This window comes from Salvelinus sp. IW2-2015, linkage group LG33 (genome assembly GCF_002910315.2).
Source record: "Salvelinus sp. IW2-2015 linkage group LG33, ASM291031v2, whole genome shotgun sequence".
NCBI classification, from domain to species: domain Eukaryota; kingdom Metazoa; phylum Chordata; class Actinopteri; order Salmoniformes; family Salmonidae; genus Salvelinus; species Salvelinus sp. IW2-2015.
Window position 1 is genome coordinate 17,444,583 of NC_036872.1, and position 15,576 is coordinate 17,460,158.

Sequence of the window (15,576 nt, forward strand, 5' to 3'; positions counted from 1 at the left end):
CTCTACTGAATACAGCACTGTGGTGTCTAAGGATAATATGAGCACTACTGTAGAATTGCATAGGTTAGCCACACCTAAACCTGAAAAAGACTGAACTGTACAACAAGTAGATCAGAGAGGAAAATGAATAAAAACTAAATAAGAGTAGTTTTACTGATTCTCTCCACACTCTTCAAAAGCCACAGCCCAATTTCTACTTACTGAACAATATATGGTTTAGAGAGGGGTAAAACACATTTTTACTTCAAAGTTAAAAAACAAAGAAATTAACTTCAACTTAAAGTATGCGATACTAGCAGTAACACCTCAAATGGAAATGTATATTTTTGCTTTGTCTATTTTCCAAGTATGGAAACAAGACTTTTTGAAATTGAATAAATGCATTTTGTGGAGTTGAGAGTTCTTCGATGGGTTGCATTTCAGTTTAGTTTCTGAAACATTGTATCATCTAATTTGAATATTCCTCAGGTAAATCAAGTGTGGGTACAATGTAGTACATTATATCCACTGATTATGCTGGCTGGGAGGATGATGAAGACGTGTCAAGAGTAAGACACATTTAGGTTCCGTTTCCAACAAATGAGACTGCATTGTAACATGTAAGTAGGTAGGCGATATAGCTTAGCTTGTTTGATGCATTTAGGGGTTAACAGTAAAGAGGAGGAAAGGACAGAGATATCAGGAAGACCCTTCCGTCATAAGCCCTGTTTTTTAGAGGGAGGGGACTCTGTTGTTAAATAAACTACAGCTCAGAGGAAGAAAATCAAACCAGGAAAAACTATGGGAAAACCAAGGATGAAGGTTTAAGATAATACCCCAATAAGGCAAGTCACAAGCACAGAGCTGTTCTCAGAACACCACCAAATTAAGATCGCTAAAACCATGGGGCTAGTGGCTTCCCTATGCTGAAAATGTCTCCCACAAGACCAAGGATAGACAAAAATACTTTGGACAAATAGGAGGGACACAATATCTTTGCACTCTTAAATACAGCCCCATAAAGAATACACAGAAATAAACTTTATTTTAATTTACCTATAATATGTACTTATGAATTGTATATATTTCATATTGATACTCACTTCATACATTCATTCATTCTATAGCACTGTCACATTTATTCATATTATGATAGGTCTTTAAATATGAAGCACTTGAAAATGTATACTGATCAAAAATATAAACGCAACATGTAAAGTGTTGTTCCTATGTTTCATGAGCTGAAATAAAATATCCCKGAATTTTCAATGTGCACAAAAAGCATATTACTTTWAACTTTTGTACACAAATTTGTTTACATCCCTGTTCGTAAACCTTTTTCCTTTGCCAAGACAATTCATCCACCTGACAGGTGAGGCATATCAAGAAGCTCTATACCTGCAGAGTATTTCTGTCTGGAATAAAGCCCTTTTGTGGGGGAAAACTCATTCTGATTGGCTGGGCCTGGCTCCCCAGTGGGTGCGCCCCTGCCCAGTCATGTGAATTCCATAGATTAGGGCCTAATTTATTTATTTAAATGTACCGATTTCCTTATATGAACTGTAAATCGTTGAAATTGTTGCGTTTATATTCTTGTTCAGTATACTTGAACTACTTCTTTACAATGGGAGAATGAGGAAATAGTGGTTTTATATACATATGACTTGGTAATGGCCATTTGTCCAGATCATTACACTATATAGGACAAGCAACATCAAGGTGTATATATGTGTTTGTGTAGTATGGATGAGTAGATTGGAAAGAAGGGAGATGAATGATGAGGATGAAATGTGCAACAGAGACACATGGAACAAAAAGAGAAAAGAGAAACTGTGATTGGCTGTAGGACCACACCAGCACAACACAAGCAGACAAAACCCAAGCTCAGCTGCACCTACTTCTCACTCTGCTGGCTCACTGGTAAAGATCAGCTGACCCTACTTCTCACTCTGCTGGCTCACTGGTAAAGATCAGCTGACGCCTACTCTGTCACTCTGCTGGCTCACTGGTAAGATCAGCTGACCCTACTTTGTCACTCTGCTGGCTCCACTGGTAAAGATCAGCTGACCATACTTTCACTCTGCTGTGGCTCACTGCGTTAAAGATCAGCTGACCCCACTTCTCACTCTGCTGGCTCACTGGTAAAGATCAGCTGACCCTACTTCCACTCTGCTGGCTCACTGGTAAAGATCAGCTGACCCTACTTCTCACTCTGCTGGCCACCGGTAAAGATCAGCTGACCCTACTTCTCACTCTGCTGGCTCACTGGTAAAATCAGCTGACCCTACTTCTCACTCTGCTGGCTCACTGGTAAAGATCAGCTGAACCTACTTCTCACTCTGCTGGCTCACTGGTAAAATCAACTGAACCTACTCTCACTCTGCTGGCTCACTGTAAAGATCAGCTGACCCTACTTCTCACTCTGCTGGCTCACTTTGGTAAATATCAGCTGACCCTCACTAAACAACCACAATGAGATACACGACCATTGCACTGTTCAGCTGTATCCATGCTCAATATGGGACTCATTTCTCTCTCACATTCTGGGAAAAGTAGATCTGTTAACCTTGCCAATGGGCCAATGGGCCGAGGACAGAAACCCAAATCAAACAGAATAGCCACGATAAAGCTATTATTGGAATACACATGCTCAATAACCGGTTAGCATGCAGACTCTCTGAGGTCATTAAAGATCCCATGGCACTTTTCGTAAGAGTAGGGGTGTTAACCCCCGGTGTCCTGGCTAAATTCCCAAATCTGGCCCTCAAACCATCACGGTCACTTAATAATCCCCAGTTTACAATTGGCTCATTCATCCCCCTCCTCTCCCCTGTAACTATTCCCCAGGTCGTTGCTGTAAATGAGAACGTGTTCTCAGTCAACTTACCTGGTATAATAACGGATAAATAAATACAAATATTTTAAAAATTCTGCCCAAGAGAGAAATGTCTTGAGCACCCGTCTTAATGTACAGTATGACCAAGAAGACAAGGGCATTCAAATTAATTACACACATTTAGAATAATACCACGAATGAGTCAACCTTTCCAGATAATTCTTATACTTAGAGGTATAGTAAGAGGCAAAATGCACCAGCTCAATATGACCTTAAACTACAGGAAATGCACAGCACGGGAACAATAATCCCAGGGAATGTTCAGATTAAAAGATTGTAGCTCTTACATAAAGCACAGCCAAGATAAACATGGTTGTGCAGTCAAGGAGATGGTTGTTGTAGAAGACCAGACTATCAGAGGCAGTTTTGGGGTAGCTAGACACAGCCTGTAGATGTCCACCATAACAGGGCATGTTGCATAAGCGCTTTTGACCTCACAATGACAATGACATCTTCGACCATTTGCAACAGACAGCCAAACATTCCCAGGGGGCAGCGGTGAACCACAGCAGTATGAGAAAAGTTAAAAACACGGCAGGAACCTAAGGACTGACAGCTCATTGTCCTCATTGGTCTCATCTGTATGGCCCATGCAAGCAGCTCGTGATAGTTTAGTCAGCGTCTGCTTTCCTAAAGGCCTGCTTTGCTCTAATGACTAGACATGGTCATAGCTGCTACAGGAAGAGTGCATACAGATAGCTAGGAGAGATAGAAGTACTATACTGCTGTGTTACATGGTCAGACCTGGGACACATACGTTTGCATAAACCCTGATCAAACATTGTAAAACAGCAAAGCCAATGGAGTTATGCGCAAGACAGGCAGTATGTGCATAGCGTGGGGTTGAATCCGCAAGGCAGGACAAAGAGGAATGTTGACAGATGGATGACAGCGTGATAAAGACCACAGTGCAGCCAAGACAGAAGCAGACAGTCTGTCAGGACGGGGAGTTAATGCCATGTTGTTGCCAACATGGGAATGCCAACGGCCAGGATGAATGGTTTGAAACCAGCTTATCAAGAAAGCAAGAGATGGAGGCGGGGGCACAGAGGCACACCAGAGAAAGTATTCACTAGTCCACACTAAAGSTCCTCCATTTCACCTTGCAAGGTGCTACATAAGTGCCTCTGCTGCCCCCTCCCCGACCCCTATATGTTACGACTGCAAGCTGCCCCTTCGACCTCTCTCTCCCACCCCCTAGAGGTCGATGAGCTGATCCACCAGCAGAAGGGAGCGGGCCAAGTTGGGGATGCTGGACTCTGAAGTGCCACTGTTGCTGCGCGAGTGACCACCTGAAACGTGCCAGAAAGAGAGAGAGAGACAGACAGAGAGAGAGAGGGGAGGACATGGACGGAACAAGGAAGAGAGAAGTGGGAGAAAGGGGAATCAGCGGGAGAGAGTCATATTTAGAGAGTATTTGAGAGAGAATAGGAGAAAGGACAGTTAATAGCAAAGCATTGAGAGTTGGTGAAAGAGAATAGGACAGGAGAGAGGGCGGGATGACAGGAGCATAAAGGAGTGAATGAGGAAGACGGGTAGGAAGAGAAGAAAAGAGAAAGTAAGCCAAGATTATCTATATGCAGCCGCAGCATTTCAGGGAAAGAGTGCTGGGAGGAGGACATRTTGTATGTCGACCTAACCTCTAGAAAACACTACTCTTAAAAGATGCCTTAATGCTCTGCCTTTGGTGCTTCTGTTCTGACAGACTGTATAAAACTGCATAATGGTGCCTGCCTTTGATAGGAACTGCCAATTCTTATTGGCAAAGTTCAACCAGTGAAAAGTCAAAGAGAAACCCACTGATGTGAAATCATGCTAGGATGGAAGGGCTAGTTAATGTTACAGCACATCCAGCCATGGTTGCTCTCAGCAGGTGTAAGTGATGAACTAAGGTGTTAGCTAGGGTTTCTCAGTAATGGCTGTGCTCATTCGTGGTCCCCTGGCAGTTATGTGGGTTGAGGAAGGCAGCTCATACAGAACAGTACTTTGATCCTCTGTGTGGATCAATGAGACACATGGATCCAACCCTATCTACACACTGCTGGCCTGCCTTACATACCTTGGTTGTTGGAGTGTTTGGAGATGAGCACAGGGATGGGGTCAAACTCGTCCTCAGTGCCCTTCTCCCCAGCCTCGGGCGGCTGGAAGCCCAACATGAGGTAAGCAGAGTCTGCAGGTGGAGGAGAGGAGGTGAAGGGGTGATGGAGGGGGAGGTTAGCGCAGCCCAGAATAGAGCGAGGGGGAGAAGGAGGGAAGAGTGCAGGGAGTACAGAGACAGACGCAGCCAGAGCAGTCACAGCATTAGTACTAAGCCATGCATCTGATGTGGCTTTTGTAAATGAGTCAAGGGTCTGCAGAAGGTCCCACAATGTTGTGGCAGCTGTATAGCGCTACAAAGAAAGGGCCCTTGATACAGGCTGCCAACATGTCTGTCTCAATATCTCATTCCCCAGTTGAAATTATATAGTTCATGTTGATATTAGTAATATGATAGTTAACTGGGTAGTTTAACATCATCCATTCAAAGGTTGCTTGGCTTTGAACATGTATATATTAGTAGTCTGACTGGGCGTTACAGCTGAGCGATATTGCAGGTCTGTGGTACTGTGATCAGAGGTCAGACTTGCTGTGAGGAGTTTCACCACAGGRATACAATATATGACAGCTGGAGAGAGGTCTTACCAGCAGATGTCTGGGCAGTGCCAAATGAGACTGGAGCTAGCTTGTCCAGACAGGAAGCAGAGCCAGGAGGGGCAGAGGAGCAGGAGGAGGGTGGTGCACAGACAGTTTGATCCCCAGGGGTGGAGGTGTGAGACAGCAGAGAGCAGCCCAGCAGAGAYTCCTCTCCAGCCAGAGGATCTGAGGGAGGGGAGGCCAGGGGTTACGATGGAGGGAGGAAGAAGGTAAGAAAATGAAAGACCATTAGCCTAAGCAGAGGAAAAAGCAGTAGGGCTYGTAAGCATGCTCACCCTTTTCCCCACAGAAAAAAGTTTAGACCAAAAGTGAATGAGCTTCATACTCTCAGATATACAGTACCAGTCAAAAGTTTGGACACACCTACTCATTCAAGGGTTTTTCTTTATTTGCACTATTGTCTACATTGTAGAATAATAGTGAAGACATCAAAACTACGAAATTGCCTTGACAGCTTTGCACAKACTCTTAACCAGCTTCACCTGGAATGCTTTTCCAACCATCTTGAAGGAGTTCCCACATATGCTGAGCACTTGTTGGCTGCTTTTCCTTCACTCTGCGGTCCAACTCATCCCAAACCATCTCAATTGGGTTGAGGTCAGGTGATTGTGCAGGCCAGGTCATCTGATGCAGCACGCAATCACTCTCCTTCTTGGTCAAATAGCCCTTACACAGCCTGGAGGTGTGTTGGGTCATTGTCCTGTTGAAAAACAAATGATAGTCCCACTAAGTGCAAACCAGATGGGATGGCGTATTGCTGCAGAATMCTGTGGTAGCCATGCTGGTTAAGTGTGCCTTGAATTCTAAATAAAATCACTGACAGTGCCACTAGCAAAGCACCCCCACACCTCCTCCTCCATGCTTCACAGTGGGAACCGCACATGCGGAGATCATCCGTTCATCTACTCTGCGTTTCACAAAGACACGGCGGTCGGAATCAAAAATCTCAAATTTGGACTCATCAGACCAAAGGACAGATTTCCACCAATCTAATGTCCATTGCTTGTGTTTCTTGGTCCAAGCAAGTCTCTTCTTCTTATTGGTGTCCTTTTGTAGTGGTTTCTTTGCAGGAATTCGACCATGAAGYKCTGCTTCACGCAGTCTCCTCTGAACAGTTGATGTTGAGATGTGTCTGTTACTTGAACTCRGAAGCATTTATTTGGGCTGCTATCTGAGGTTCTGTTAACTCTAATGAACTTTTCTGCAGCAGAGGTAACTCTGGGTCTTTCTTTCCTGTGGCGGTCCTCATGAGAGACAGTTTATTCATAGCGCTTGATGGTTTTTGCGACTGCACTTCAATTAACTTMAAAAGTTCTTGACATTTTCCAGATTGACTGACCARGTCTTAAAGTAATGATGGACTGTAATTTCTCCTTGCTTATTTGAGCTGTTCTTGCCATAATATGGATTTGATCTGTTACCAAATACTGCTATCTTCTGTATACCACCCCTACCTTGTCACAACACAARTGATTGGCTCAAACACATTAAGGAATGAAATTCCACAAATTAACTTTTTACAAGGCACACCTGTTAATTGAAATTCATTCCAGGTGACTACCTCATGAAGCTGGTTGAGAGAATGCCAAGAGTGTGCAAAGCTGTTCTCACCGCAAAGGGTGGCTACTTCGAAGAATCTCAAATCTCAAATATATTTTGATATGTTTAACACTTTTTTGGTTACTACATGATTCCATGTGTTATTTCATAGATTTGATTCCTTCACTATTATTCTACAATGTAAAATCAAGACAGACCCTGGAATGAGTAGGTGTCCAAACTTTTGAGTGGTACTGTATGTCCACCCTCAAAGTAGATATCCCCTGATCAAACCCCAGACTATTAGTGGTACTTTGCTGTATGTAGGAGTTGGACCAATGACAGGACCATTGTCTATTGGTGCCCTCTAGAGGAGCAGATTGACACTACAACCAAAAGGTGGGAGAGGAGGGAAAAACTGCCTACTGCGTGATGTTGAGAGGTCAACCTCAGGGGCAGCAGACACGCTCTATTGCTCAGCAGTAGCGGCCTTGTCCCCAGATCCAGCCTACATTCACTGGGGAATGTCAGTCATGACACAAATATTCACACTGTGCTCAAGTTTATCTGGAGCAGAATCAGCAATTCTAATTAACAGTGCACTGCAAATGTTTTCCTGTTCGCCCTCAAGAGTACGTCATGGCAACGGATCATTGCAATAAACCTAGACACTCACTGTCGCAACCGTTCCAGACAGTTTAGTGGACAGCATTGAAGAAATGGCGACAGGGAATATTAATTTGGTGCAGGCAAACGTGTCAGCTATCCTTGGCAGGGTATGTTTGCGCAGGTTAATGATAAATTACCTGGTCCTTTCAACATCAAGCAATAGTTAACACAAAGGAAACCGCAACAGAGCCCCTGAACTAAGAGTCATATCCCTGTATGATGTTGGTGCCAGAAAAAAACCATTCAATCTTAGTGTTATCCCAATAACGCGTTACCTTGTGGCACCACACAGAGCACACGTCATATGAATTAATGCAAGCCAAGGGATAATGTAATAACATTGCCTATATTATTTAAGGCTGACACAAAGGAGTGGTAAGAACAGTAAGGTACAGTACAGGGCACTAACCTGGCAGGCTGGCTGAGACTGTATCCAGGCCCGGGATGAGAGAGTCCACACACATCTCAGCCTTCACTGCTGATGAAAGAGGAGGAGACACGGTCAGATAAGGAAGTGAATGAGAAGAGAGAGAGGAAACCAAAGAGCTCCAGCTCCAGAGAATAAAGGTAGATGAGACGGACTTCAGTTCATAAACAACCTGAAACATCTCTCATGTGTGGAGAGGATACAGGAAGGGGAGAGGAAGGCATGCAGACAGGCAGGCAGGCAGAAGAGCCTGTTACCATTGCTGTTGCCCTCTGCAGAGCTGCTGAAGGGGTCAGCCAGGGGTAAAAGGTCAGGGAGCAGCAAAGATGTCTCAGGGGACTTCAGTCCCTCAATCAGCTTCTCTGTGAGAGGGACAGGGGGACGAGGAGAGGACAGGGAGGAAGGCATTGAAAGAGAGAAAAGAGAATGTGCATAAGAAAAGTATGAGCAGGGAGAGAAATAGGGAGACGATGATGTAGGACTGAGGACAAGGGAAGATGCAGTGCACACGGAAAGAATTCAGACCCCTTGACTTATTCCACTTTGTTACATTAGCCTTATTCTAAAATGGATTGAATATGTTTTTCCTCATCAATCTACACACAATATCCCATAATGAAAAAGCAAAAACTGTTTGACATTATTGAACATTTATTWAWWWWWTWAAACTGAAATATCACATTTACATAAGTGTTCAGACCCTTTACTCAGTACTTTGTTGAAGCACCTTTGGCTGTGATTACAGCCGCGAGTCTTCTTGGGTATGACGCTACAAGCTTGGCACACCTGTATTTGTGGAGCTTCTCCCATTCTTCTCTGCAGATCCTCCCAAGCTCTGTCAGGTTGGATGGGGAGCATCGCTGCACAGCTATTTTCAGGTCTCTAAAGAGATGTGCGTTGCCTTGGCTGTGTGCTTAAGGTTATTGTCCTGTTGGAAGGTGAACCTTCGCCCGAGTCTGAGGTCCTGAGCGCTCTGGAGCATGTTTTCATCAAGGATCTCTCTGTACATTGCTCCATTCCTCTTTCCCTCGATCCTGACTAGTCTAGTCTCCCAGTCCCTGCCGCCCGAAAACATCCCCACACTATGATGCTGCCACCACCATGGTTCAAAGTAGGCAAACTCCAAGTGGGCCCCCATGTGGCGCAGTGGTCTARGGCACTGCATCTCAGTGCTAGAGGCGCTACTACAGACCCTGGTTCGATTCCAGGCTGTATCAAKKCTCYCCATGATTGGGAGTCCCATAGGGAGGTGCACAATTGGCCCAGCATCGTATGGATTTGGCTGGGGTAGGCCGTCATTGTCYATAAGAATTTGTTCTTAACTGACTTGCCTAGTTAAAAAAATAAGAAAGTATTTAACCCTTATTTAAGTAGGCTGTCATGTCCCTTTTACTGAGGAGTGGCTTCCATCTGGCCAATTTACCATAAAYGCCTGATTGGTGGAGTGCTGCAGAAATGGTTGTCCTTCTGGAAGGTTCTCRRATCTCCACAGAGGAAATCTGGAGCTTTGTCAGAGTGACCATCGGGTTCTTGGTCACCTCCCTGATCAAGGCCCTTCTCCGATTGCTCAGTTTGGCCAGATCTAGGAAGAGTCTTGGTGGCTCCAAATTTCTTCCAATTAAGAATGATGGAGGCCACTGTGTTCTTGGGGTCCTTCAATGCTGCAGAAATGTTTTGGTACCCTTCCCCAGATCTGTGCCTCGACATAATCCTGCCTCAGAGCTCTATGGACAATTCCTTCAACCTCATGGCTTGGTTTTTGCTCTGACATGTCCTGTCAACTGTGGGACCTTATATATATATTCCAAATCATGTCCAATCAATTGAATTTACCACAGGTGGACTCCAATCAAGTTGTAGAAATATCTCAAGGACGATCAATGGAAACAGGATYCACCTACGCTCAATTTTGAGTCTCATAGCAAAGGGTCTGAATACTTACGTAAATTAGGCCTGTTTATTTTTTTAAATAAATTAGCACAATTTTCTAAAAACCTGTTTTCACTTTGTCATTATGGGGTATTGTGTGTAGATTGATGATTTTTTTTTATTTATTTAATCCATTTTAGAATAAAGCTGTAAAGTAACAAAATGTGGAAAAAGTGAAGGGGTCTGAAAACATTCCGAATTCACTGTATGTAAGCTAGGCTCATCTAAGTACAAATGAGAACATGATCATTATACAATCAAGGTGAGAATTAGTTGGTAACGTTTGCAAAGTGTAGCAGCTGTTAGTTCTTGGTTTTGTGAAGTCACTCTATTGGCCGGGTATTTTGCCATGAGGAATGATATGAAGACACCGGTCTTTTCCTTTACTCTTCAGCAGAGGCACATTCGAAGGTTAGGAAAAACTAAAATCACTCCTAGTGTGATGACAGAGTGCACAGACCATGCTTGATAAAAGGACATATTAATTTCAGGCGGGTAATACCATTCATGTCAAACAAGTAGTGGAGAAAAACAGCATGCCTTCAAAAGGACTGCTAGCCTTAAACCACCAACACATCATTCCATCCCACCAACCAACGACGTGGAGACGAATACAAACACAGCAGCTAGTCAGTATTTCATCTTTATTGGCTCATTAGTTGATGGACTAAAGAGCAAAATTTCAGCCTCACTCAACAAAAAAGGTTAGCTACCATAGCACCATTCCACAGACTAGGCCTACATCACTGACTGTCTTTACACGTCTCTTCTCCACTTTCATCACTGAAAAAGTGTTGGATCAGTCAGCACTGTTAGACACCTGACTGACAGCATCCMTGTTAAGTAACTTTGCTGGGTGTCCCAGGGCCGTGCCACAGACAAATCAGGAGGACTGCCTTCAGGATGTGCCTCTCCAGCAGGTTAGTGCATCCAAACAGACTGAGTGCAAACCAGGTGCATGCATGTGAGTAAGTATCTTCTGGGTCAAAACCTAAACTCCATACATACTTACAGGTGACTGGCTGCTATGGAGAGACAGGGGGGCAGAGGACCTGGGGTAGGGGGCTCAGAATATGACACAGCACAGCTGCCCATTTGCCCCCTTCACTAAGGGAGAGAGGTCATAGGTCGCAGGTCAATGATAACAAACTGCTATGACACAAAGTCTGAACTCCAGAGCCTTATTTATGCTGAACAAAAATATAAACACAACATGTAAAGTGTTGGTCCCATGTTTCATGAGCTGAAATTAAATATCACAGAAATGTTTCATACACACAAAAAGCTAATTTCTCTCCAATGTTGTGCACAAATGTGTTTACATCCCTGTTAGTGAGTATTTTTCCTTCGCCAAGATAATCCATCCACCTGACAGGTGTGGCATATCAAGAAGCTGATTAAACATCATGATCATTACACAGGTGCACCTTGTGCTGGGGACAATAAAAGGCCACTCAAAAATGTGCAGTTGTCACACAGCACAATGCCACAACTGACTGCAGGAATGTCCACCAGAGCTGTTGCATGTTCATTTCTCTACCATAAAGCCGCCTCCAATGTTGTTTTAGGGAATTTAGCAGTACCTCCAACCGGACTCAAAACCACAGAKCACGTATAATTACGCCAGCCGAGGATCTCCACATCCAGCTTCTTCCCCTGCGGGATCGACTGAAACCAGCCACAGGCTGACCACCTGTTACGCGAGTGCAGCATCAAAAGGACCTTGTGGCTGCAAGGAGCCAAGGTAAGTTGCTAGCTACCATTAAACCTATCTTATAAAAAACAATACATTTTCACATAATCACTAGTTAACTACAACTGTGGGTTTGCACAACTGAAGAWTTTCTGCACAAACTGCCAGAAACGGGTCTCAGGGAAGCTAATCTGCATGCTTGTCTTCCTCACCAGGATCTTGACCTGACTGCAGATCGATGTCGTAACCTTCAAATGGCCACTGTCACACTGGAGAAGTGTGCTTTTCACAGATTAATCCCGGTTTCAACTGTARCGGGCAGATGGTGGCGGGGTTATGGTATGGGCAGGCGTAAYCTACGTACAACAAACACAATTGCATTTTATCGATGGCAATTTGAATACACAGAGATACCATTCCATTTATCCGCCACCATCACCTCATGTTTCAGCATGATAATGCATGGCCCCATGTCGCATCGTACACAATTCCTGGAAGCTGAAAAAGTCCCAMTTCTTCCATGGTCTGCATACTCACTAGACATGTCAACCATTGAGCARGTTTGGGATGCTCTGGATCGACGTGTACAGCAGCATGTTCCAGTTCCCGCCAATATCTATGAACTTCGCACAGCCATTGAAGAGGAGTGGGACAACATTCCACAGGCCACAATCAACAGCCTGATCAGCTCTATGCGAAGGAGATGTGTTGTGCCGCATGAGGCAAATAGTGTGCACTCTAGAGGTCGACCGATTAAATCGGCATGGCCGATTAATTAGGGACGATTTCAAGTTTTCATAACAATCGGTAATCGGCCTCTTTGGACGCCGATTGTGGCCYATTACATTGCAATCTGCTTGGCAGGCTGACCACCTGTGACGCGAGTGCAGCATCAAAAGGACCTTGTGGCTGCAAGGAGCCAAGGTAAGTTGCTAGCTACCATTAAACATATCTTATAAAAAAACAATCAATCAATCTTCACATAATCACTAGTTAACTACACATGGTTGATGATATTACTAGGTTAACTAGCTTGTGCCTGTTAATTTATCATRGAATCACAGCCCACTTCAACTTCACCAAACGGGTGATGATTTAACWAAAGCGCATTCGGGGAAAAAGCACAATCGTTGCACCAATGTACCTAACCATAAACATCAATGCCTTTCTTAAAATCAATACACGAYTATATATTTTTTTAAACCTGCATATGAAGTTAAGTCATTCATGTAAGCAGGCAATATTAACTAGGGACTTTGTGTCACTTCTCTTGCGTTCAGTGCAAGCAGAGTCAGGGTATATGCAGCAGTTTGGGCCGCCTGGCTCGTTGTGATGGTCTTCGTATGTGAAGACCATTTCTTCCTAACAAAGACCGTAATTAATTAGCCAGAATTTTACACAATTAAGACATAACATTGAAGGTTGTGCAATGTAACAGCAATATCTAGACTTAGGGTTGCCACCCGTTCAATAAAATACGGAACAGTTCCGTATTTCACTGAAAGAATAAACGTTTTGTTTTCAAAATGATAGTTTCTGGATTTGACCATATTAATTACCAAAMGCTCGTATTTRTGTGTGTTTATTATATTACAATTAAGTATATGATTTGATATTTGATAGAGCAGTCTGAGCGGTGGTAGGCAGCAGCAGGCTCGTAYYCATTCATTCAAACAGCACTTTTCTGCATTTGTCAGCAGCTCTTCGCTGTGCTTCAAGCACAACGCTGTTTATGACTTCAAGCCTATCAACTCRCGAGATTAGGCTGGCAATACTAAAGTGCCTATAAGAACATCCATTAGTCAAAGGTATATGAAATACAAATGGTATAGAGAGAAATAGTCCTATAAATCCTATAATAACTACAACCTAAAACTTATTAACTGGGAATATTGAAGACGTTAGCATTTTTAAATGGCACATATTGCACTTTTACTTTCTTCTCCAACACTGTGTTTTTGCCTTATTTAAACCAAATTGAACATGTTTCATTATTTATTTGAGACGAAGTTGATTTTATGTATTATATTAAGTTAAAATAAAAATGTTCATTGTTCATTCAGTATTGTTGTAATTGTCATTATTACATACATACATATATATATAAATAAATAAATCGTCCGATTAATCGGTATCGGCTTTTTTTTGGTCGGTATCGGTGTTGAAAAATCATAATCGTCAACCTCTAGATCACACCAGATACTGACTGGTTTTCTGACTAGGGCTGTGGCGGAAGGAAATTTCATCAGCCGGTGATCGTCAAGCAAATAACTGTTGGTCACACAGTAATTGACCGTTTAGCATCTTCTGGCTTCCACACATGGCTTGTAGGCCATTTTAAAAAGTCAAAAAAATCCATGTAATACAGCCTACACCTTCACAATAAATCCATCATATATTTTAGACAGGTCTAAAAAACATATGACAAAAACGGAGTCTATTTTAGAATAAAAGAACAGAATACCGAGTAGTCCTTATGTTAGGACCTGATGTGGGTATGACTGTGTGCTACACTAGTTAATTTAGCAGACAATATTTGCTTATAATTCCGTGGCATGCGTGCATATGTATTCACCCCTTTGCTATGAAGCCCCTAAATAAGATCTGATGCAAAACCAATTACCTTTCGAAGTCACACCATRAGTTAAATAAAGTCCACCTGTATGCAATCTAAGTGTCACATGATCTCAGTATATATACACCTGTTCTGCAAGACCACTAAGCAAGGGGCACCACCAAGCAAGCGACACTATGAAGACCAAGAAGTTCTCCAAACAGGTCAGGGACAAAGTTGTGGAGAAATACAGATCAGGGTTGGGTTATAAAAAAATATCAGAAACTTAACATCCCACAGAGCACCATTAAATCCATTATTAAAAAATGGAAAGAATATGGCACCACAACAAACCTGCCAAGAGGGCCTCCCACCAAAACTCACAGACCAGGCAAGGAGGGCATTAATCAGAGATGCAACAAAGAGACCAAAGATAACCCTGAAGGAGCTGCAAAGCTCCACAGCGGAGATTGGAGTATCTATCCATAGGACCACTTTAAGCTGTACACTCCACAGAGCTGGGCTTTACGGAAGAGTGGCAAGAAAAAAATAAGCAAACATGTTTGGTGTTCACCTGTGGGAGATCCCCAAACATATGGAAGAAGGTACTCTGGTCAGATGAGACTACAATTGAGCTATTTGGCCATCAAGGTTAACGCTATGTATGGCACAAACCCAACACCTCTCATCACCCCGGAACACCATCCACACAGTGAAGCATGGTGATGGCAGCATCATGCTGTGGGGATGTTTTTCATTGGCAGGGACTGGAAAACTGGTCAGAATTTAAGAAATGATGGATGGCGCTAAATACAGGGAAATTCTTGAGGGAAACCTGTTTCAGTCTTCCAGAGATTTGAGACTGGGACGGAGGTTCACCATCCAGCAGGACAATGACCCTAAGCATACTGCTAAAGCAACACTAGAGTGGTTTAAGGGGAAATATTTAAATGTCTTGGAATTGCCTAGTCAAAGCCCAGACCTCAATCCATTTGAGAATTTGTGGTATGACTTAAAGATTGCTGTACACAAGCGGAACCCATCCAACTTGAAGGAGCTGGAGCAGTTTTGCCTTGAAGAATGGACAAAAATCCCAGTGGCTAGAGGTGCCAAGCTTATAGAGACATAACCCAAGAGACGTGCAGCTGTAATTGCTTCAAAAGGTGGCTCTACAAAGTATTGACTTTGGGGGGGGG

General features: G+C 43.4%; 1 protein-coding gene across 1 annotated transcript in view; it reads right to left on the reverse strand.

Moving 5' to 3' along the window:
• Positions 1-15,576, reverse strand: part of LOC111958143 (AP2-associated protein kinase 1-like) — a 63,136-nt gene that overhangs the window by 4,730 nt on the left and 42,830 nt on the right. Inside the window, exons 18-21 of the mRNA XM_070436893.1 lie at positions 8,462-8,566; positions 8,187-8,255; positions 5,558-5,734; positions 4,935-5,045 (exon numbers count right to left, since the gene is read on the reverse strand). Coding sequence (XP_070292994.1) covers positions 4,935-5,045; positions 5,558-5,734; positions 8,187-8,255; positions 8,462-8,566 — 462 coding nt within the window. The remainder of the gene's footprint in view (positions 1-4,934; positions 5,046-5,557; positions 5,735-8,186; positions 8,256-8,461; positions 8,567-15,576) is intronic.